General features: G+C 39.3%; 1 protein-coding gene across 2 annotated transcripts in view; it reads right to left on the minus strand.

Annotated features, from left to right (window-relative positions):
• ALCAM (activated leukocyte cell adhesion molecule) overlaps nt 1–22,877 on the minus strand; it is a 36,435-nt gene extending 13,558 nt beyond the window's left edge. For both annotated transcript variants that reach the window (XM_026850154.1, XM_026850147.1), the window contains exons 1-10: nt 22,777–22,877; nt 19,782–20,001; nt 15,669–15,733; nt 15,158–15,245; nt 14,121–14,303; nt 9,129–9,256; nt 7,236–7,365; nt 1,531–1,643; nt 486–621; nt 277–410 (exon numbers count right to left, since the gene is read on the minus strand). In XM_026850154.1, coding sequence (XP_026705955.1) covers nt 277–410; nt 486–621; nt 1,531–1,643; nt 7,236–7,365; nt 9,129–9,256; nt 14,121–14,303; nt 15,158–15,245; nt 15,669–15,733; nt 19,782–20,001; nt 22,777–22,830 — 1,251 coding nt within the window. In that variant the 5' untranslated portion in view covers nt 22,831–22,877. The remainder of the gene's footprint in view (nt 1–276; nt 411–485; nt 622–1,530; nt 1,644–7,235; nt 7,366–9,128; nt 9,257–14,120; nt 14,304–15,157; nt 15,246–15,668; nt 15,734–19,781; nt 20,002–22,776) is intronic.
• Nucleotides 22,878–25,544: the final 2,667 nt, after the last annotated feature.

A 25,544-nucleotide genomic window follows, 5' to 3' on the forward strand; every position in this document is an offset into this window, starting at 1 on the left:
GTGTATGTCATTTGTAACCTCTTATTTTTCCTTCCAGGTTAGGCTTGTAGCCAGTGGATCTTCTGTGCCTTTACCTGCTCTATTCAATAGACCTTTATCATCAGAAATCATCCATGTAAGTACCATGTAGCTACAGCTATCACTTAACCTTTCTCTTAGATAAATGAAACAGACCTAGTTTCTTCAATCTCACTACCTGAAAAACGTTCCTTGATTTTAAATTGCACCTCCTATGCACTATCTTTTGGTGAACAAAGTAATAAGAAAGATACTTGCTTTATTTATGATGCTTCCACTTCCAGTAACTGTCCATTGCACTGCTGGTTTGGGGAAACCTTCCACATGGCAGACAATTGTTTTAGACATTTTATTTGTGTTGGTTTTCTTTGTCATTTTGATTTGAGGTTTTCCTGTAAGAACAGTATTACAATTAAATATTTTGCTTGAAAAGGAGAACTAATAATGATAGCTATCTGCTCCCTTACCTTCCACAATAAGTTTAAGTGTCTTTCTTTTCTTTAACCCTTCGACCTCCTGTAAAGTAGTTTCACAGATGTAGTTTCCAGCATCTTGATATTGAAGACTTGAAAATGATGGACTTGTTTGCATTCTGATATTGTCCTGATAAAGTAACAAGTTAATCTCTGTGAATTCTAGCTCAGAATATATTAACCTCTAAATTACAAATGTGACTGCTATCAACAGAATTTTTCACATGCTGCAGTAAATTAGAGCCTTACTCTTAAAATGTGTGTGTGTGTGTGTGTGTGTCCCTTAATAACTACATTTGAATAGCTGATGGAAACATAACAGCATGAAAAGTGGAAATTACTGGAGATTTATAAAAGCCACCTCCCTCCTTCTCAAACTACTTTGCTTTCAAATCAAGGGCATAGATGGGATCAATTAATAGTTCTGAGCTTTTCTAGTAGGCTGGCCAAAACCACTAGTGGTATAAACTGTCTGAAACACAGACAACTCTCCTTTAGGCCAGGCTTATGAGATCAACCTATACTACTAAACCATCAGGTATCACTGTTTTTAGTTCCAGCAGCTTAATTTAAACCCATCATCAGTGACAGCTACCTCTTTCACCAGCAACTGAACACCAGTTGCTAACATCCGATCTCTCAACGTGCCTTGTTTTTTTACTATGTTTATCAGAACCAAGACCAAACTCGCCTCTGAGAAAACAATCAATGAATCTGAATTCTTCCAAATGGGCTTTCCTTCTTAGAGGGACCAAATTCTCAAAGGGCCTTATACAGACCATTTAAAAAAAAGTTGTATTTTTTATAGTAGGCATTACTTTTCTCCATTTGAAAACTGAGCCAATAATTACAGTAACTGATTTTTAGTCATCAACTTGAGTCAGTAGCTCTCATTTTAGCCATATGTGTAAGACCCACTTTAACATTATTCTTTAGAAAGCCCAGTGAACGACTTCCTTCCTTCCAAAACACTGAAGTAGCAGCAGTAATATGAAGAGGCGAACACTCAGATGAAGTGTGAAGTAGATGAATTACTGACCTTTATCCAAAACACAGTTGCATTTCTACTAGATGAAATCGTGCATGACACAGGCAGGGCCTCTCCAATCTGTTTTGTGACTTCTCCACTAGGAGTAAGCTGCAAATCCAAATCTGGGATAGAAAGAACATTTGTCATAAGTTAATCTCGGAAAGCCTGGCCCATTTCAAAGGCTTACGAGGGAAAGAAAATGTGACTAATTGCACTCATTAAATTCAAGATTTCATTTCTTCAATAAAATCTAAGTCAATTTTGCAAGTAAGGGAGAAGAGAGAATGATTCTAAAATAGTCACTGCAGAACGTTCACGTTTTTGCTGTAATTATAGGCTAAAAGGAAAAGCAAAACTCACTAATCACTAGACAGATAAATTTTTTTCACCTTGTACTGCTGAAAGAGTGACAGAGGAGGTACAAGAAGCTGAAGGAGTACTTCACATAGCAGTATGTGCCTCCTGAAAGGGGAAGCACAGACTGCTGTGAGGGTAGCTTGCTATAGGCCAGGTAGAAATGTATCTTCAGGGTAGGGCTCGGGAAGATGGGGATTAACCTAAACAGTAGGTGTGTAGAAGAGGATAGGAGGACAAAGGGTAACTTTCTGGAATCTGATAAAACAAGTTGTTTTTTATCCTCAGGATCTGAAGAGGATGAGGATGGTCAGTACAGGGTGTGCAAAACACAATATTGATGAAGGGATGAAAAGTCTGAATTATAGTGTCGGGAAGCCACACAAGACCCTTTCATTTATTTGTTTTCATTTGTAACTTAAAAAGCCATTTTTGTGTAACTCAGAGCCCAATCTTTGCCTGACCTGTTTGGGCTCCAGGGAAATTGCAGTCAGTGACAGCTGTGTTTGACACGAGGCAGGGTGAGAGCCAGCAACAGAAAGATCAGGAAAGACTGCTCTAGATTTTTCTTCGTATATGGATTTGGCAGGCTAGTGATTTCTTTTTTTAAAAAAAAAATCCTACACTGAAAGAAAAGCAGAGTTTGCCAAGCTAAACCTCTATTTTGCTTCCCCTCTCACAGTGGCTTGCTTGTAAGCCAAGTTGCCTGGTTGAACGACTATCACAGATGCACACACACTCACTCTCAAATAGCAAGCACACATGATTTCATCACGAATATAGTACTTGCTGGAAAAGGACTGCAAAACATCCTTTTGGCTTTTAAGCAGAGTTTAAAAAATCTTGAGGCAAAATCACAGTTGGTAGAGGAAAGGGAAAACAGTGAGTTCTCTTTAACAAAACAGTGAACTTCGCTACTGGCTTCACTCAATGGTTGCCCTGGGAACACCACTGAAACTAAAGGCAGAACTTCAGGGAACAACTAGGGTCCATTCTGTACTATTAAGTCTGCATTATTATCTGTGTTATTAGTCTAATGCCTAGTTCAAGAGGTCACAAAAAAGGTACTTTCATCTGTGCATGAGTAGAGCAAAGATCTCACCAAAGATATAAATTGGCCATTTTGTTTCTGTATTTCTATGGGGATTTCTCCCCCTGCCTCCCCAAACTAGTAAATGCAACCAAACTAATGACATTCTCAAGATCTTACCATTGTTTCCATAAGAAAAACCAAAAGAAATTAAAATAAAGACAAGACTCGGGCAGTGAGCATTTGTATATGGATTCAGATGGTGTATGGGATGTGCTTATTCTTGCTGTTACCCTCGGAGCACCAAGGCAGAGGGGGTGGCTGAAGAAAAAGCAAAGCTGTTTTATTTTTTTCCCCTCAGGGTGACTCTCTTGCAACATACACTTAAACCTTCTGTTCTTTGAAGCAAGATAGCACCTCAAACCGGAGAGATCACCAACCACCATACAGGAGGGATTCCTCTCCCCTGTGCCATAGGAAGCAGAAAATAATTAAAATTTTGGCCTTCATCTCAGGCAAGACTGACACAGCCCAGAGCAATCTTTTAACCCCGTCTTCCTCCAGGGTAGCATCCTCCCCAGCCCTGCTTTTTGTGTTACGAGATTACACTCCCTCTCACACAGTGGTCTTGGTTGCTACAAAAGTTCAGGACAATTTACAGTGTGTGAGATGAACTGCATAGCTCAGAGCAATATTTGTAAAGTGATTTATGAGGCCAGTACAGAATTAAGCTATTGTTTAACATAGGACCTCCTCTAGGGGCTCTACATAGAGAAATTTGATTTGGATGAATGTTCAGCCAGTTATATGTAGAGTCCACAAAGAAATGTGATGTATTAGATACTTTTACCTCTCCAACTTATATGCTCCATTAGTAAATAATCTCCTCTTGGTACAGAAGGATGAGGAGAAATTATTTCCTACATACAGAAGACTCAAAATTAATTTTCCTTGCCATTGAAATAAAAACTTTGTTGCAAGAGTTTTCCATACATTTCCCATTTGGCTTTGAAATGTTCTTCATGAACAAACTTCTCATCAGGCACCATTTTCAATATATGCTAGCTCTTAATGTGGTCTCACTTGAAGTCTTGCATTGATTTCAGTGCTGTCTTTGCATACCAAGTAGCACAGAGAAGAGACAAAGAGTGCATTCTGCATGTATTACCACATCATGTGAGAGAGATATGGAATTAAAGTCGGGAAGACTGGAGCAAACATTTCTGTTCTGAAACTCTACTGCACATATAGGACAGGCTGCCAGCATTTAAAGGAGGTCTCTGATGGAATACTGTGCTACGACTGGGAAAACTATGCACAGCACTTGCTTGTAGTCTGAACTCCCCACACACATTAGCTGACAACCAGAAACTCCTCCTAGTATACTGAGAATAGATTCAACAACATTCAAAAGGTGATTTCCCCTGTATTTTCAATGAGTCTGCAGCACAAGAGAAGACTATTAAAAATACCTATGGAGAAAGACAAATGGTAAATTTCTCAAACCTTTAATTTATTGGAAGGTTTGCAAACCTATTTCCCCAGAAAACACATTTTAGCAGAACAGAAAGCATCATCAAGATGTTGTTCCACAGCCATACTCCATACCAGGTTTTATGTACAGAAACAATTATAGAAAGAGATAAAGAAAAGGGACTGTGGGTTGAAACAGTCACCTGCTTCTTCATAGTAGGGAAGGTACATCTGTCCTCTACCGCTAGGTGCTTATTTTGCCTCGCACAGGGTCTACTTCTGTAGCAGGTTAAGTGATTTTAAACAGGTTTTGCCCTGACCCCCTACCTCTTCTGCTCATCTGATCCTAGGCAAACTCACTCAAGGAACAGAGCTGGCAGAAAATTGACAACTTAGGGTAAAAAAACCCAAATCTACAACATAAATCCTGTTCTGTTGCTCCCTCTGTTGAGGAACAAATCAGGCCAACTACAAGCAGTCAGTTCTGCCAGACTTTAAACTGGGATTTTGCTGTACAGATCCTGCACCCACTCTGAGGGGCAAGAGCTCAGTTTGTCCCTTATGTCCTCTGGGTAAGGAAGGGAGACGATTTCTTTCCTCCTCAGTTTGCTTTAGAAATAAATTATTTCCCTAAACATTATGGGTAACTCAGATGCTCTATTGTCAATTTTCATCTTTCTGTGAATCTCACAATTTATGTTCATCTTGGAAAAAAAGAGCTTGGTATTGAGCCAGAATATTTTGCTACAAAAATATTTAAGGGCTATAATGTGCTAATGTATTTTCATATCAGCAAGCAGCTCTCCCTCCCTAGACACTGAAAGGAACCAGAGTAATTATAAGACTCAATAAAATCTGTTTGGGAAAAAGCACTACAGTTGAAATGTAACAGATTACTATAAACAGTTTCACAGATTTAAACTAAAATTATATTGTCTGGGTTTGGTTTGTTTTTTTGTGGTTTTCTTTTTCGGATGTGAGGAAAAGAAAAGCCCTGACTCAGAATGAAGGCTTTTTCAGTGTAACAGCATAGACAGGAATATTCATCCACATGTGAAAAGGTAAGCAATAAAGCAAAAGAGAGAGAAAAAGTAGGATTTGATAGGCATTCATAAGTATTATTTGAAGGACAAAAAACATCAATGAAGCATAAAAAAAAAATAATCTGAAGATCTAACACCAAAATTATATAAGTACATTAGAAAGAGAAGGCACTAAAAACTACTCAGTTATGCTGGAAATTTAATATAAAGTAAGCAACTGCAAGATGAAGAATGATATTATAAAGCATCTCTAAGCTCTATGACTTTTTCAGAGGAGTCCTCCTTACAAGAAAACATGCTGCAAAAATGCGTTAGACCAGCGTAAGGCAAGACACTGAAATAGCTTAAAAATAGGGCATGGTCCGGGCATTCAAGAAACACAGAACTATTCCAAGGCCACTGTGCCTCACTTAAGCAAAGTGAGGTATTTAAGAAAAACAAAATGAATGCTAAGTGAAGTGAAGCAGTAGGGTACTAGATTGAACCTATGAGCTCCGAGTAGCTGCACTAGCTACCAACACTGGAAAGACTTCTGTCAAGAAAATACATGCTTCTCTCGTGTAATAAAGCTCTTCTGACACGCAGACGAAATAGCAGAGAAAGGAAAATTGGCTTGTTATAAATAACTTGGAGCTGAGGAAGCCATTCTTTAGAGTAACTATTTATGGAAGTACAAGACATGCAATTCACTTGGAGTAAATAAAAGGGTCAGTTATTCCACAGCAAACTACCAGCAAGCCACCTTTGATAGTAGTACAGAGCTCTCTCTAGATCTTACATACCCTGACTCTCGGCAAAGAGAAGGGGTAGGTAGGAAAACAGCAGATGACCTTATTAAATGCAAAATAATCCATGAAACGGAATAGTGTAATTATTCATGTACAGATATATTCTGCATGCATTGTACCTCTTCCAAGAGAAAAAAGAATCAAAGCCAAGTATACAAACATGAAGTTTCTTTTAATGCAAAGTATAACTACTGTGGAAGCCTTTGAACTTCATTATCCATTATGTTCCTCTGAAGCTGTAATCTATTAAAGGTATTTATTTATGCTACTGGGAAGACTACAGATCATCAATGTTTTTAGGGGAAACCTAGTACCATTGTCTTTAGTCTCATTTTGCAGACTGTGATAGTACAGCAAATTTTGAAACAGTTCCTCTCTTGTTTTCTCACATAAAGAGATTAAAAGCAACCACTGAAAAGCAACCCTTGCTTCAACGGTTCAACCAGTTCAATGGCTGCTTTTAAAGTGTTGCTGATACAGCATGAGTAGGATCTAGTATCCAGCTAAAGAAACTTTACTGAGCTCTGGAGCTCTCATAATTCTGGGAAAAGTGAAAAAAGCAACTTGTCCGATGTGAACATAATCAATTCCTAAGTCTCTTCTCTAGACTCCTTACACATTAACATCATCTGGATGAAAGGACATCAGACCAATCCGAATTTGACTATGAAGAATGACCTTCAGTGATACCACTGTGGGACAGCTTGTGTGTTTGAGTACATTCTAAGGAAAAGCTGGAGCAGAATAATTTGCCATATATATGTTCACATTGAGTGAAACATAAAATACCAGAATTGGCACTGTATGTGATAGTGCACATACTATACAAAGATTACATAAAGTGAATCTGTATCTAAGCCAATGAATTGAGAAAGTTAAGGTTTTGAAACAGAAATACATTAGAAAAAATAAAAATGACCTGACACTACTTCAGACCAACCACATCATTCAGTTCTCCCAAAGGTTAACTGGAAGGTCCAAGATAGGTTTGTATCCTGACCAGGAGTGCAAAATGCAATGACTTACAGTGTACAGTGATGATGGTCGAGTCTATCATGCTTTTGTCAGTCAGAGAGCATTTGTATTCTCCTGTTGCATTTCGTCTCACATCTGTCATAACATACATATCTGAGCTTCTTATACCTTCTGTTTCTCCCTGTGGATGGGAAACAAAATACTTATTGTATATGGGCTAAACTATATGCTAAAGCATTACTTTTTATTGAGGATTTTTTTTAATTATAAGGATGGTGAAATACTCCAAAATATGTATTGACACAGCATAATTGAAGTGTAGCTACCTATTAATAATACTAAGGTTTATTTCCTGTATGACACCATACTTTTAAAAACCACCTACAATTAAGAGCTTACTCTTTTAACTGAACGACTAACTTATTTTAAGAGGACATAAAAATACAAAATTTGAAAGTTCAGCAGAAAAAAAAAAAAAAAGAAGATAAAACAAAAGACTGAAACAGTCTACAAATAAGAGCCTTGCAGAAATCACAACAGTGAAACAAACTGTGTTTCTAAATCTGTATCTGAAATGATGTATTCATTTTAGGAAAAATCATGAAATGAAGTGTACTGCATTACACATGCTTAAACAGCACAAGCAAACCTTGCTCTATCCACATCATGGTATGGAGCCTGTTAGGATATACACTACATGCAGTTATTGACAGTTAGGATATACACCTTATATGCAGTTATCGACAGAAACTGATGTTTTGAATTATCCTGGAAGTGCTGCTTTCTGGCTGTCCAGTTTCCCCCTGATTACAACTGACTGACTTAGACCAGCTTTGACACAAGCACAGAGTGAAACCCTAATGCATATCTCTGAATCCAGAAAGAGATTTACGATACCTGTGTACCTTGCAAAGAAACCACCAATTCCATCTTTCCTTGAGAGGAAGGACTAGTATCAGGTAGCAGGAAGACTGAAGATAAGACAAACTTGGGTGTTTGGCTATCTCACTATGATAGTGGAGCAAAGAGAGATACCATACACTTTTTTCCCTGCCATATAGGGAGTTCCTAGGATGACTCACTGAATCTAAACAGCTGTCCTGAGATAAAAGGACTTCAGCTCCTAGTTTCCCTTGCTGCTCTTCAGCAATTCAAACATGCCAGGAGTCCAAAGTAGGTGAGGATTATGTTCAAAGGGTGACGAGTGTTTTTTTGAATACCTGAAAGCATGCCACTGCTTTTGGCCTCTCCAGCTCTGCTCACTACTACAAAAGGAATGAAAAAAGTTATATAAAATAGGAGAGAAGCAGGACTAGGAATCTTAGAATGTAAGGCCACATCTCTCTGTGGATTTCACCAATACTAAGAAGATTAATGGTACCAAAACCTTTTATTTTTCTCAATTTGTGTTTTATGAATTTGACAGATTTGTACTACACTTTCTCCTGTGCTGTCACACTTATTTTTTGTGTTGTTATGCCAGCAAACAATTAATTAACTAAAGAAAAGAAATTGCACAAAGATTCATCTGTGAAAGTTCAAAAAATGGCTGAATTAATTTCCTGTACTTTCACTGCCAGATCTTTGTTATGACAACAGATGAGATGGTTTTATTCAAGATGCTAAACTGCTTTAGCCAAAACTGTTTCTTATCAAAACATCTGATGATGGGAAATGAAGCCTAGCAATTTTCAGCAGGTCCAAACCCCAAAACTTTCGGGTGGGGTGGGGTGAAGAAGTTTTTTCAAAATATTTTGCCAACTAACTCAGGCGAGGTGTTCTCAGAGTCTGATGTAATGGCCAACGTCTATCTGCAGCTATAGTAGCATCGAATTCCTTCCTTCATTTGTTATAAAAATCACGTATAGGCTGACATGTAGCAATGTCTGTAGAAAGGATGATACAGAGTATTTCACCATGCAGTGACAGTGAGGCAGGACTTACTGGAATGTAAAACAAGAACTCCTGTGGAGGAGGGTTGCCATTTCCTGAGCACTTCAGAGTGATGTTATCGCCTTCTTTAATGATACTACTTTGTGTCAGCACTTGAATAGTCACCTTCTCTGTTGGATCTGTGAAAATAATGTACACATTTAATAGCTTCTGCAAAAAAACACACAGTAACACTATGAATAGGATATTCATGGCCAAAGAGTACATGATTTTATCATCCAGCAGGTGAAGTTATTTGCACGTGCAGATCTTTCTATGAAAGAACTGAATTTAATCACACTTCTTAAATTTTTGCCGATAAGGTAAGTGCAAAGAAGCCGTATGATGTAAAATTCATTTTTCTTCATCAAAATACCTGTAACTGAAACAGCAGTGATTACAACCATGTCGTGTGCTTAAAAGAGAAAAACCCTGATCAGTATGAACAGTTTCATGGTGTGATTTCATTATGAGGGATTAACTAGTCCTCTGTGAAGCTCACTGTTTGGAGGACTGCAGCAATCAGAAAAACAACTGAAGCTCTCAACGCCTTGCATTAGTACTAGATAATAGCCTTCTTGCATTAAAAAGAAAGAAATATGAACTAAGAGACTATGTTCAGCCTATTCTATATGCTGATCACTACAGGCTTTCAGAAAGATGAATTTGGTGAATATAATAGGACCCTTAACATAGTCAACAGAACTGTAAATGTAACATACTTCTGTCATGTTCAGTGAAGTTGAACTATAACTTACATTTTACTTTGGTAATTTTTTTTAAGGCAAAGAGTATACTTTAATAGATGCTATTCTTTCTAAGTAAAAGCCTAAATATAATTTTTCAAAGACAAAGTAAAATGAACAAAATTAAAGGAAATAATATGGGCAGATTACTCTCACTGTTTTAATTTCAATGAATAAATAAAATTTCACCAAAGATGCCAGTCTTGCATTAAGACACAGTACAGTGGATCTTATTAGACACTAAAAAAATCTACACAGCAGAGAAACCCTTGCCTGACAGTTGATTTTGTGTGTTTAGTGAAGCGTGTGCTCTACAGCCCTACCGACCCTTAAGGCATTCATCATATCTGTCTTCTGCTCTGGGATTTCTCAATAACAGGAGCCGCATTCTGCTATGGCCTCTCGACCGACTGAGAGCCCTAACACAGCATCTCACTCTCCTCACTGGAGGAGGGGTACTGGGCTTCAACAAGCCACATCCTCCCTCCTTCAGATGCAATAGCCTCAACTCCCTTCGACGTACAAACAGCTTCTACCTCAGCACCTTCAGAGCTGAAGCACAACTTTGCCTGCTTAGGAAAGGGAAGTCCAGCATCACTGCTGGTGTAGAACACAACAGATGCGATGAAAAAGCTTGCCAGGAATCACATGCACACCTCTTAGTTGCTGTTGGCCCAAAAAAACCCGTTTCAGGGGCTGTCTGGGGAGCAAGACTGCTTCAGAAACTTGTCTCTTCTTATGCCAAGTTTATGCGAAGGTGATCAAATGTGAAAAAGTTATCATAAAGGATGTCCAGATATACCCTGGAATCGCTTCAGCTTTGTCTCAAGACTGAAAAGGGATGAATTATAATGAGGAAGACTTTACGACTTTTAATTTGGAACAGGTTTTCCCACAGAGATGAAAAGAACTGGATTAAAAATGGACACAGTTTAACAAGAATGACATTCTTGCAAACCATCCGTCTTTCCTGTAGGAATATCTTGCCCTTTTATCTACTGCAATCAACCAGGAACAAATTTTTAATTTCATTCTCTAAACTGGAAGAAAAAGAAAATCTACAGAAGTAAATAACAAGACTAATTAAATTGTTCTCTAAGGTGAAAAGGTCAACCTTCTGAGAAAGACTCAACCTGATGACAGAAAGTTACAGTGTTCAGTGCAATGCTGAGTGCTGCTTAGCATGAGTATGTGCTCCCCTGCTTTCACTAACAAACAGGAGCAGCCTGGTGAAGGTATATCTTGCCTCTCAGTGGCACGTATCTCTGGCTTAGCCCACTTTACCTTGTGCTTCTGTAAACCTGAGATTCTGCTTTCTGCAGGAGCAAAATTCTGTGAGCCATCACCAAAAGGCAGTTATTTTGTAAATGAATGCTGCTATCCCAGACCTGCCAGGGCCACAACTGTGTGACTTCAAGGAAAACAGCAGCACTGGAAGCAACATGAGTATAAAGCGTCTTTAATCTGTTATGTAAAGAGCTTTATCCATAACAAGACAGATACTTAATAACAGGGCATGACCGGAAAGTCTGCCCGACAAACGTTATCTTTTTACACTGATTAATACTGAGCAGAATCCAACATAACTCGAGATAATTTAGATATCTGAGATACTATCTGACTGACCAGCTCCAAGAGTTCTCTTGTATTACTCCTGTTATTTTCAGTAGCTTGCTTGCTACAGCTGCAAACCAGAGCTGATAGTTACTGCTACCTGAGCCAAGTTATCCAACTTCAACTAGCACCCAATTCCACAGGAGCTAATACATTCTTCTTCTTACACTAGGTTACAGTGGCTGGCTGCTTCCAGGATGTCAACTAGCCATTGAACACTTGAGTACTAGAGACTGCACTAACCCAAAGCTAAAAAACCCCAACAAACAGTAAAACATTTCCTAGATGCTGACTGAATAGGTATAGCTTTAAAAAAAAAATCTTGTGTAGGCATGGTTTTAAGCATGCTCTCTCCATTTCATTAGGATAAATGGGTAAATTGCAAGGAATGAACAGCAGGTCTTTATGAGTTTTTTTCTGCTTGCTTCAGAGCTGCAAAACACGATAGTTACAGTCAATCTGAAAAAAGAAGGCTGAAAGACTTCCATTTCTTGCAGTTGCAGTCAGGATTTTTTTTTTCATCTGCATTACATTTGACTCTTAAAGTCACATTTATTGAGAAAGAAACTAATTAGGATCACTGAACTAAATTAAAAAACAAAAATCAGACATGTCATTATCATTAACTAACATCAGTCACAAAATTCATCTGTTGAAGCTTTGGACATCTATTAATAAAGAGTTTCACAAATTCGCTTAGAGATGCATTTGAGCAGAGTAAGGAACTGGAAGTTACAGCAACGAAAAATACTCAGAAAGGAAATTGCACAACCCCACATTCTGAAGTCAAAGTTCATACTCAGGGCCTCTTCAGTACTGAAGAGTGTGCCTGCCTCCCACTGTTGGCTAATTAGCAGCACAATGATACTGCCCATCTCTGGAGGAAAATCTTAATTAAACTGTTACTAGACCAAGATTAAAAGAGCTAGTCTAACAAATATTAAATCTTTAATACGGAGAGCGCATGATATCGGGAGCAGTGACTGTTCTGCAGTGCTGTGCAGCCTTCTTTTTCCTTCCCGTTGGTTAAGTCCTTAATTGCAAGCACATGTAGTACACACATCACAGAAATTTGCAAGAGACACATCCTCAACAGGTGAAGTAGCCTAATGCATGAAAGTGGTGGGAAATGAGGACAGTAAAGCATCTCTTGGCAAGTAATAGCAACAAGTGCTTTCTGGTCATTACACTCCTTCCCTGTGAACATCTGCCATACACAGCAAGAGTTATCCACAGACATGGGGCTCCACAAATACAGAAAAAAACCAACCAAAACACCAGCAAAATTTGGTACCCAACTTAAAAGCAAAACCAAAAAATAAACCCCCCTCTCTCCAGCTTTAAAGTGATAAGATAGGTGTCTGCAGGCTTGAAATCTCTGTGTTATTTCCAAGGATAATGGTTGCTGTCCCAGAGGTTTTCTTCCCCATTAGTTCTGCCAGTTGTCATTCTGGAGAAACAGCTGGTGAAAATAAAGCTTTAATGTACTCTGGCTTCTCCAGGTGAAACCAAGGAGCAACCGCTCCGAGGTTTGATTTGATTTGACCAAGGTCAAAACTAATCCCCTACTCTGCAGCTCAACAAACTACCTGTGAAGGAGAAGTCCGCTAGGTAGAACACACCCTGCCACTTCAAGCCCGTGGCTTCATTTTCAGGGCAACAGAGCACACATGCTAGATGGAGAAACCCACTGCCTTACTGATTTTCTTTGCACTCAACTGGATGAGAGTTGTTACACAGTGCATACTAAGACTCTATTAGATGCTGGACTGTATACTTAGACACTATCACTCCCACAACAGGGACATCTTTTATAAGCTGAGGTATAACCTGAAATGTGCAGAAAGGTAACACTTGATTGGACATACTACGTATCTCCTGTTCTTCTACTACAACCTGTTGCCTTCTGCAGCTCCCCAGAAGTGTAATTTTACTAGATTTTGAAATGGCTCTTCCGCCCTCTCTAACCGCTACCACCCCCTCTGACCCTTCCTCACCAATTGCCTGTTTTGTTTACTCAAAGGAGAATGATGATTTCCATATCAGTCAGTAACACAGTAAGGAAGTTGTTTTAGGACTCAGGCCAGCTGGAAGTAATTACTTACACAAATTCTCTACTTAAAAGTCTACCAATATTCAAATTATAAATTTTAAGTGTAAAATCAGCATCTTACAACTGTAGATGAGCTACTGTGTTTTCTGCAAGGTAGTCTGCCAGCATTAGCTGTTTGGTGCTGACTCTGCAAAAATGAAAAATGAGTATACTAAAAAAATGCTTTGTGTATTTAGTGCATATTTCAGGGGACACAGAGAGTCACTCTAATCAAGCTCTCTAACTTTTGTTCGAGTTCTGAAAAGTCCATTTCACTGTAACTTTTTCTGGTTATCACTTTCCTCTTGTCAATGCAACTTTGACATTCAGTATTCTACTGTTAACAAATAAATCAATCACAGTTAAATCTGAAGATAAGTAAAAATTACACAGACAACGTACCTGGACCCTCTTGCTGCAAATCAGCTTTGAAGAATAATCCTGACAGCCAAGCAGCAACATCTCTGTAGTTTTGTAAACTGTCTGATTTTCCTCCCCCCCTCCCTGCCAAGGTAGACTTCATACAGCAATAAATGCTTTATAGTAACTTACAGTGAACATCGAAGACAACAGGTTCAGATTGTATTGTTTTCTGGCCAGATGGTCCATAATATGTCACAACGCAAGAAAACTTGGCATTTGCATCTTCCTTTGTTGGCATGTACTGAAGAGATGATGTCATGGTGAAGAGTCCAGTAGATTTGTCCACAATCTTTTGCAAATTTATGACCACAACTGAAAAGGAAATACTGTTTCAGTGTCACACAGACAGAATTTGCAAGCTTTTTCCTACATTTTATTGCCCGCTCTGCATTTGTTATCAGGCTGCAAATATGCAAGCAACATGACAAATTACCCAAGAGACTGTATAGCTTTCCTCTAGTATTGCCACTGACATCCACCAGGAACATTTTATCAACAACATACTCCTAATGTACTATACATTTTAAATCAAAACAAAAAAACTAATTGCAAACTGATGGGGGTTTTAATACAACTCTCAGCTTAATTTGTAAGACAGACAGAAGGCCTCAAAAATGCTGGCAAAAACTATTTTTAGGAACATATTTATAACTTTATTTTGAAGGCATTCTCTATTTTATGGAAGTTAAATACTGTGGTCTGATTAGCCTGTCAAAATCAAAGTTAAAAGGGAGGGAAAAAAAATATTGTTCTTAAATATTCTGGAAGATAAATACCTGTATAAGGAGATGATGATCTACACAGTCCAAAATATTGGACAGGTGTGAAATTAAGATAGTTAATACCTTATAAGAAGTTGGAAATTAGATACAGGTTTCTGCTAACTACACAGGCTCAAGAATAGCCTTGCAGTAACATTAAAAAAGGCAACCCTCCTCCCCATGACATGGTTTTAAAAGCTGGAACTGAGAGATGGAGATTATATGGCATAGGTTGGGTGCTCCTAAAAGGCCTAGAATTTTTCTTCCAATTTCATCTTTCCATATGAGTAGTTTTTCTCAAAGGAACAATACATTAGACTAAAGCAGAACAACTCTTATAAACACAGTTCTTCACGCATATACCTGTCTGTGGATTCAGGGACATTGGCTATTATTGAAACGTACCTTCGTCCACAGGCTGCAAAACTCTCCCGTTTCTGTACCACGTAACATTGCCTTCAGGATAGCTATCTCTTGCAACGCACTCTCCGAGCTGCAAACCAGATAGGAATTAGCTACTGTTTTCGTCCCCTAAGTTTTAATATAATTCTATTTTTGCTTATGTTGCTTCGGGTAAAAATTTCTAGATAGTTCAAATGCTTAACCCCAACCATTTTTCTTAAATAGGACAAATCCCATCAGTGAGGCTTAGGTATGGTTTGGAAGAGGGTTTGGTTGTGGGTCTAAGATCAGGATGATCCCTGTTTGCAGAATCTGGCAGGGCTAATACAGTAGTGGCAAGGGAAGTGTTCTGCGCTCAACCTGGCTGTAGACAAGGATCGCTCGGAGGCAGGCGTGCACGCGCACATATTAAACTCTCTTGAGCCTCAGTCCATCACCTCTCTCCATCTTGACCTATAAAGGGACTTCAGGCAGCTGTCAGGCACATAACTTTGAGGGAGAATGCTGCTCTTACCATTTGTAGCTTCTCTGTTTCTAAGAAGTCTGCTTGATGTAAGATTTCTGGTTGAGAGGGTTGTTCTAAAACATAAATAGGATAAAAGTACTGGTGAAAGGAGCACAAATAGCTCTTTGAAAAACAAAAAGTTGCTAAAAGATATACGGATTTTGAGACTAAATAGAACAATCTGGCCTAGTATAGTCTTACCTATGCTTCACCATTAAATGAAGAAAAATAGAGATACTTCTACCTCAATATCAGCAAATGGATTGAAAAGGAAAAACCATCACTTTAAAAAGTGTCATACTTTCCATAATGGATTCCATGCATTCTGACAATATATATTTTAGCCAGGCAGACTAGTTCAGCACCTGTGAACTCTGATCTATCTGATTTATAGGATACACATACTGGAGAAGGAACCAGTGGTACAGAAACTATAGCAACAGAAAAGCAGCTTTACTCTAGATATTACTGTAGCTGAGCTGTCACATTATAAAGGAACAAATTCAACGCAATCATTCTTCTAATGTTTATTTTTCTTAACTGGGATTCTTACATTTAAGAAATTCAGATGATAGAGATAAGTGTAATTACTTTAACTGATTCCGAGTTAGTTATGGCTCTCTTAAAAAAACCCACTTTTTCTTCAGTGCCAGTATGTCATCTTATTTACTTTTATTATGGTAGATGGACCTCTTAGCTTGCCAAAGTGGAGGATCTATCAGTGTTTCCATCATAAAAGACTACTTTCTAGAGACTACATAACTTGTCTGTTAAAATAGTTTGACCTGAAGCCCGGAATGCAAATTTTTATCTCCAAAAGAGACAGTTTTCCCCACAATTTTAAAAGAAGGGAAGAGTGAGGGGAAAAAAATAAATCAATGTTTATACAGTCAAAGAAAGTCTCTACACCCTAAGCTATAGTGCTTAAATAAGCATACATATTACATACTTTTATAGACTGAAACATCCTTAACCATGCCAGCTTACAGAACCTTTTCCCAAATCAAGATCCCTATGAAATAGTGTATGTATGTCAGTAATCCCAACTCAAAGTGAACTTCACACTATCTTGCCAAAATCTCTGCACAATGATGAAGTTACTAACGTGCAGGTGTATTGCTTCTCTCTCAATAGCAAGACTATGTATTTCCACAACAATCCATTTGCTCTGTGTGCATGTATGTGTATGTGTTCACGTGCACACAAATGCACAGATGTTCTCCACTTGGAAGAGTACGCCAGGATGAAACAGGAACAGCTCAAAAGGGAAATGAAAGCCAATAAAAGAAGCTATTCATTGGACATTTTCAAACAACTTTGCTTGTTGCAAAACCCAAAAACAAACAAACAAATCAGTCAAGGCCATACACCAAAACCATCACAATTTTTTCAAAGGTCTAATGAAGATTTTTTTTTTTTCATATATGTACATGTTTTATTGTTAGTTTTAAAAGAAAAAGGCTAACCTATTTTCTATAATAACCTGTCAAAGACGAAACATTTTCATGTTAATTCAAGCAAATGTGGTTTTACAAGACCATTAACAGGCCTTCTGGTTCAGATTTTCGGGTCCCACAAACAGGCATAGTTGGCTGCCTGTCAGAGTCACCAGCAGATCAAACCACAAACCACACCACCTTCCCTATGCTCCCTTTCAACTCTCATCTCCTGTAGGACTGGTTTGAGAAGACCTATTTTTTGGTGCTTTTGATGCCCTACCCTGCAATGCTCCTGTTAAGGGAAGGGGAGGACCTCCTGCTCCACGGGCCCTGAGCGGCTCTCCCTACTTTAAGCGCTCTGGTGACTGAGCAGATGCTCCAGTTGAGAGGCCACCACCTGCTCTCTCTCTGCAGTCTCTGACAGGAAACGCCTGCTGTCAAATCCCCACAGCCACACCATGTGTCCCAAGGTAATTCTATAGAAAGAGACTTATTTGGCATTTATTAGCTCAGCGTCTGAAGTGAGAAGAAATTTTAAATTTGGCAGCAGTAGAGTCCACTTTGGTGGGTTTGCAACTTCAGCATGCTGCTTATCTCTCAGTTTAAGAGCTTGCCAGAGTAGTTTGCAACTCTATATAGGTCCTATCACAGTGGGGGAAAAGAGCTCTCTGTCTGCAAAAGCCAAGCGCTGGTGTGGCAGGACAGCAACTGATGTCCACCGGGCTGCTCTGCCTTGGAAACTCTGGCCATTTAATTCCAGAAAATAAAAGATGCTGACAGGATCCATCTGGAAAGCTGGTAGAGCTTGTTTGAGTAGTCCAGCAAGTGAGACTAGCAGGTGGTACCCGAGCAATGAGCCATTTCAGCTCGTTAGTTCTGAGTTAATCAGGTAGCACAGCTGAGGACGTGACAAGCTCCACTGTAACCCAGAGTCAGTCATGACTTCTGGGATCCAGCTGAGTTTAAGGGGCACAAGATTTTGGTTTATGAGAGTTGGCAGCTTACCTCTGTTTATCAGTGGTTCAAGGAGTTAGAAACTCCACTGGTTAAATAAATAAAGCCTGCAGGCTACTCTTAACTCTTTCATAATTAAACCAAAAAAGCAAGCAAGCAAGCAACAATAAAAATTAACCCCCCAAAACCAGACTCAAGGAAGTTAAATGTTAAGAGAACCCTAAAGTTGTGAACTCAAAATGAAAAACAGCAAAGGTAATTTTTTTCTTGCAGTGCTAAGTCAGCCACATTACATATGTGGCATCCTCTATTCTTATCTTCCTTAGTAAATAGAAGCTTTCTCTATTAGTATTAATGCATACAATAAAACATACAAGCTGTGCTCCATGGCTGAGTTAGCATTGTGTTAATATTTAGTACAGTACCCAGTAATTCAAGCAGTTAGCATTTCGTTTCACCATATACCACTGTCTCATCTACATATTTACTGCTGTGCAATAAGTAAACACAATAATTCTTTATCATTTCCTTTGAAGCGTTGTGTTTACTATGCATGCTCTGAGCACACTCCTCCCTGTTGTCATTAATTCGATTGCTCTTGCAGTTGAATTGAAAGTGAAACGAGGAAGAGGAATTACTGTTGACTCTAATCTAGCTTCAATCTCATTTATGCCATTGACAAACTTCTGCCTAGACACCACCGAGGACTCCCCGACACCTCCTCTCTGAGAGAAGAGTAAGGGTGCCCTTCCAAAACATGAATTCACATTTTTCAAGCAGAAGTGTCATCTGTTTAAAATTGCCCATTCCCGCAAGCAATGCACAGAGACTGACTTTGACTGTGTAAATCTGCATCTGAAGAGGAGCAAAGGCCAAAAAAAAAAAAAGCCAAACAGAAGCATGAAGCTGAGGAAGATATCCACAGCAGTCACAGGGCAGCATTTACAAATGCTAACCTTAGTCTCAGCAGACCTGTGCCCGTAAAAAGGAGTAACGGACACCTCCACAAGATGACTCAGGGATTGAAGGATTACACATCTACTCTGAATCAGCACCAGGAAGAGGCCAGGTTTGCCCACGCTCTTGTGCAAGCTCAGGGTAGAACTGTGCCTCAGAGTGCTGGGCCTCCCACTGTGGGTCAGCCTTGCAATCCATCCATAGCAATACTGAACACTAATTAACTTTTCTGTGCTCTACAACAGAACAGCAGTCCGGTCCTCCTCCTGATAGTTCATCAGGGGACAAAATAAGCATTTGGGGCTAGCAACTCATTTCCTAGCCTCTTGCTCAGAGCTCATACCCACTGCATACTAGCTGCTCGGAGCTAGTTTAAAACTCTCCGTTGATCTAATCCTGCAGAATGCACACAGTTAATGCTTCCCTCTTGCAGAAAAATTTGTTCAGAGAACAAATGGAAAATAATCAGTGCTAATTTTACATTTTTCATTTCCAAGGCCAAATGACATCACACAAGTGAGTCATTATCAAAGACTAAAATTCTCTTTGAGCCAGCACTTATCATGAATAAACTGCAAGTGCAGGCAGTCCTGTTACGTAAATGCCACCAGTAGATTACATTTTTGAAAGCTGCAGAAATTTGCTAGTCCTAGTAATTTACTCAGCCAAACTTACTCTCTTGGCTTTAATCTTTCCCTTAAACAAAAGTTTCTGTAATTTACGATTCAGATGCTGATGAATGTTAACAGTAGTAACAACTAGATTTACTTACTGAAGACTTTGACTATCGTTGGCTCTTCGGATACATCATCTTCTGTAACTAGCATACATACAAATCTCTTTTCATCACTGATTCTTGCATTCTTGATGGATAATGTATAGTTTTCTGAGAGACTCAACCTGTCTTTGTAGTCTGGTACATCATCATACTGTACATTTTTTTTTGTTGATGATCTGAAGGCAATAAATACTGGAGATCCATTGGGCATTTCCTATAATAAAAGGATAAACATCTCTATTTTGCATAAACATTCAGAAGTTCCTGAAGAGCTGTGATTGGTACAAACCCGCAATTCAAAAAAAAAAAAAAAAAAAAAAAAAAAAAAAAAAAAAACTGCATCAGATGGCTTTTCTCCTGATTAATTTCTGCTGTACAAACAAGAAATTCAGTGTAATACAAGAGCTAGTTTAAGACTGCTGTGGTACACACTGAGAATAACATCAGTAGTAATAATTTCAATCCTTTGGCTCAATCTCAGCATAGCATAGGAGTTTCTCTGATGAAGGATGGTGGTTCTGGCACCACCTGCCTCTGTATGAAAAAGTATTTGAAATAGAAGCATTTGTGGGCTGGTCTCAAAGGCTTCAGTCTCCTTTTTGTTCATGATTGTTCTACATATTCATATTGTTTGTCTGGGATATTCAGACTTCATTTCAAATGCAGGATTTAATCAAGCATAACTGCCTATTTTATTCTGAATTAGTTTTTAGCTTTTTTCCCCTTTGTTTTCAAAAGACCTGAGTGTGTAGCATGGGAATATACATATAATCAAATATTGCTATTTATGCATCTCAGGATAATCTGCAAAATATTATTTTCTAGACATCCTCCTTACATTAATAAGTATGCAGTTGCCATCCTAAGAAGGAATACAAAGTTTACAGCCTTGCACAAACTTACCATATAAAAAATTAATTTTTACGAGAGACAAAGTTACAGGCTGAGTTCTGCAGGACTTTGTTCCCTGCTCCCCCTACACACACACACACACAGCAGGGACAGACACTGTCTGCCTTTAAACAGAGTGAGGTGAAAGGTTGACGCCATCTTTATGTTCAGTATTGTGCTGGGGGTTGGAAGAGGTTTTCGTTGCCTTTTATCCCTTGCACCTTGCAGCACTGATGTGAGTAGTGTTCCCAGCACAATACCTCAGCTTGACTGCAGAGCCCACAAAAGCATGATGATGCTGTGACAAGAGATGAGTGGTGTCAGAACCGGGCAAGGAGCAAGAGGCAACAGCTAATGTGAAGTTTAAATTCCCTTACAGTCATTCTCCTTCTCCCACTTTTAACTCTCGTATTACTCCAGATGTCTATGACAGAGGAAAGAAAGCTTTGCCTTGACTCAATACACATGAAGTTGACTCTCAAGCACAAATGAGCTCTAAACTCTGTAAGCATACCTAGCAGCCGAGTACGCACAGGTAGATGCAGAGAGGAGCAAGACCTACTCCTGTCACAGTGCAAGGCTCCCAGTGCGTCCAGACTCCCACCACCAACCCATATTGCTACTCCTAAGGCAGCAGAGCAGAAAACCAAGTTCTTTCTTCTTCCAGTGAAATAATCACCTGACTAAAATACCTAAACCAAGCCCTCCCCCTGCTAAAAACAAGTGTTGCCATGACGGGAGCTGCCCTGCGAGAATGGGTATCGCTTTCACCGAGTTGTGCATGCTGTGTCAACAACTTCATACAATAGCAACTGGATGGGCTGTTCTCCATGTTAGGTTTCATGTCCCCTTCCATTTAAGGAGAAGCTGTAAAATCCCATTTGCTGCTTGGTACTTGTCTGAGATGACCAATCCAAATGCACTGGAAAGAGATAATGTATTTCTTTTTCTCAAAATAGCCTTGCATCTTCATACAGATGGACTTCTTCCCAAGAAAAGTCAGAAGACTAAAAAGCACAGTGCAAAATGTAGGCTCTGCATCTTCTGAACATTTATATGAAACAGCTTCACTATCCCTTTTAGGAAAACATCCTCTACAGACTTCTGACTTAATTTCCCAAAACATGTTTGTGGAGCAGGAACTCTTGAGAGTGCTGCAAAATCTGTAAACTTCCAGGTCCGAGGGAAGGAGGCAGGGGGAATTATGACACACCTGCTGTGGCAGACCAGTCTGCTGCAAAAGAGGCAGGTGAATGACATTTAAAAAGAGAGAGAACTATGTAATTTTAAATCCAGTGTCAGAGTAAACAGCACCTGTTGCCAGTAACACTTTGGTTTGAGCACAAGAGAAGATTTAGATAAACTTAGAGTAGCAGGAAAACTAGTTGTCCCGTGTCAGTCCAAGAAGGGTTCTGGTATCCTGATGGTTTCTTCCACATAACGTTCCGGATTTTGTTTGACTTTGATATGCTTATTCTCCTTTTGTTCCTGAATTCTGACTGCACACAGGAGAAGGGCACCCTGTGGTGTTCCTGCTGCAGGATGACCAAGGCAACCAGGAGCATACTGGTGATTTTGCCTCTGCTCTCCACATGCTGGAAATGGCAGAGCGAAACCCCCAGCAACTCTACTAAGGTTGGCTCTGGCCTCTTTTTCACTGTGCATTAAACACACCAAAGCATGAAACTGTACCGAGTGACTGTCAGATCAAGGAGACCTGGGGACAGCACCTTTCTGGGGATGAAGCACCTGCGCATGCTGTTTCAGGCAGCCCACTTCAAAAGTATTCAAATGTACAATGATGGCTCTGTCAGGCGAGTGAGACACCACTAGGTAACATGCCAGATCTCTAATTCAGGTTGGCAGAGAACTTCCGAATAATTATTTCTCTTGAACAATGAGATTAATTCCTAAAACCTCTCATCTATGCTTGGCAGAAATTACGCAGATTGAAATCTTGCAGTCTTACAAACACAGGAATGAAAGTCTTCGTATTCAAAGCAGAAATCCTATCAATTGGAGTCTTGTAGTATCACACACAAAAAATACACATCTTCTTATACCAGCTGTAATGAATGTTAAGGTAAGCTATACTTACGTATTTCCATTTTCCAAACATAAGTCCATCTGGTACTTCTAGGCGACAAGGCATAGTAATAGTATCTCCATATACTGCATTTACTGTGTACAATCCCAGAGCTAGAGAAACAGAAAGAGAGGAAACAATTTTAAGCGTTTTCTTGAATTTCCATATGCTAGCTAATGTCTGGTTCAAAGCTATTACAAAAGCAGAGCCATGTCCTTTGTAAATGGGTATTTTTCCAAAATGTAGGGTTTATCCCCAACCTCTCAATAAAATAGGATTATTCCTTTACTTAAATGTTATGATCTTTTCGTTCTCATGTTTTCTGCTGCAGTCAGTGGGAACCAAGTAGATTTTCAAACTGGACTGCACCTGCTCAACTGGATGAACATGTACAGTACAACCAGTAGCCACAGCTATTGTCCCAAACTTAAAACTTTAAAAGGAAAATCCCTAAACCTTTATTTTTTTTTCATCTGAAAGACCAGCCATTTCTGCCTAGAGAGCTTAATGTTGCAATGCAGTATTGTGAGGAGGCCAGCAGACAAGTGATATTCTGACTGCTGCGCTACCTAAAGACTTGCAAAAGAAAGTATTAAGTGCTGGGTACCCTTACACCTGAGAAACAAACTAGTCTGTACAGTTAGATTTTGGAAAAATGAAGTGAAATGCTTCTATGAATTATTTAAGAATAGCTTTTTTGGAAACCTCAGCACAATGTTATTGTGCTAATGCACACAAATTTACAGAATAAAACTGACCCACTTATTTTCATTGTCCAAAACACGTGAATTGAACAAAACCAACAGACCCTCAAGAGATGAAACGTTAAAATCCAAGGACGTTTAAAGGGGAAGATGTTACAGCTTGGTACATTTGCTATAATGCAACTTTGCTTTGCTCCCATTTTCTGTAGTTCTCTCTGCTCCTGGTGATGCTCACGGCTCCTTACACTGGAGGGAGGTTTTGCCTCTGGTGCTTGCCTGGTGTCACTGAGCATGTGCCCTGACTGCCTACTCTCACCCACACGTCTGCAGCTTTTGTCAGGGTCTTCTGCCCAAAGACTCAGGGTCTCCCCCTTTCATCTGCAACTGGAGCTACACAATCAAAGGCTTGCTGCCAAAGAAACCTTATTTCAGAGTGAGCAGTAGGATGCTGGTGATGTAGCCAGGGCCACAGAAATAGCCAGGCTTCTTAGAGACATTCATTTTTCCAGAGATTCAGCCCTTCTTGATAGAGCTGAAAAAAGCAAACCCATTCCCATGCACTCCCAAAAGACTGGAGCCGCAGACCCCTTATCTTTTCCCAAGTCCTGAGGCAGCCACTGGGATGACCTGACAATCCTCTTGCTTTCTTCATGTGTGCATCTATAGGGAGATTTTCCCGAGTTTTTCTGTTTCTTTAAAAAAAAGTAATGTGTTTTTAAAGAGCCAAACACTGAATTCCTTGCCTAGAATTTAAATGAGAAAGACTCCAGAGCATTTTCCTGAGGACTTCAGGTATCACCGTTAGCACCAGCTCATATTTATCGTTTGTATGACAGTGACAATCAGGCTGTGATCTGTGCTGTGTGGTACTTCACAAAGAAACAGTATTCCAAAATCCTGCCTTAGAGAAGCTTACAACCTAGACAGCATTGCATAGCAAGGCAGAGAAAGGGGCAAGCAGGCTGAAGCATAATGGACTGAAGGAATGCAGGAGATAACAGGCACCACTACCCACACATATCTTAAACTCTCTTTTCTTCACACTGCTCCTTTTCAACTAACAACTGCTGTTCTTCTTCTGATTCTGTTGTGTAATTAGTCACAAACATTCACACTATAAGCAGGACTGTATGCTATAATTTGCCGTACAGTTTACGCAGACCAGATGTGACAATAGCAGTCGGTCCACTAGATGGTGCTCAGTAAGCGCAATCTTTAAAAATGAAATAAAAACTTTTTTTTTTTTTTTTTAAGAAATCGGCTAACTTCAATTTTAGGCAAATAGGACCAATCAAACTATAAATGGAAGTAAAATTCAGAGCTGGAACAAATTCTTCCCTTGCACTCATCCTCATTCTGATCTCCAGGAGGGGGACAAAGCAACTTTGGCTTCTCAAGTTGAATCCCAATTTTAGTTTCTGCTAGAGCTACAATAAAGAGTCCTTTTTGGTTCCTCTCTCCCATGGGTGCAAAATTACAAGACACTTGCAAATATATATTCAACTAGTAAGCTGGTTAGTACATGTTCGAATTCCAGTCAAGTGTCATTTACTAATTTGAAATTCTGTAATGGTATTTTGCATCACATGGAAAACCAGAAACTGTTCCTCCCTGCCAGGAGATACTCTCTGTCACGGGGGGAAACCAAAATGACACTGTGGAATCTGTAATGTTCTCTCCTAGACACACATTTAACCCCTGTAAGTTGCTAAGGTAACAAGTAAAATAACTTGACGAACAGCCTCATGAGTGTGAATTAAATTGTTTCTGGAAAGGACTTACAATTATAGCATTTGGAGCAGGTAATTTTTGTCTGGCCTCTGATTTTAGAACATCTCTGAAAGCCATTCCTTAAGATGGACAACCCCTCCTGCAAAACCATGTCTTGCCATAAATTCTGTCTAAACTAAAGTCATACAGTTTTCTATAAATTGTTAACACCGAACGAGAAAGACACGGGTTTTACCTTATATCTTATACAGAGAAATAGTCCTTAGAAGAATACAAGAGGTCCTGCTGTAAAATTTTCTCCTACCACTTCCATAGCAACAAATGTAGGATGTTTAAGGAGTGCAA

This window comes from Athene cunicularia, assembly GCF_003259725.1.
Source record: "Athene cunicularia isolate RWA chromosome 1 unlocalized genomic scaffold, athCun1 chr1_part1, whole genome shotgun sequence".
Classification (NCBI taxonomy): domain Eukaryota; kingdom Metazoa; phylum Chordata; class Aves; order Strigiformes; family Strigidae; genus Athene; species Athene cunicularia.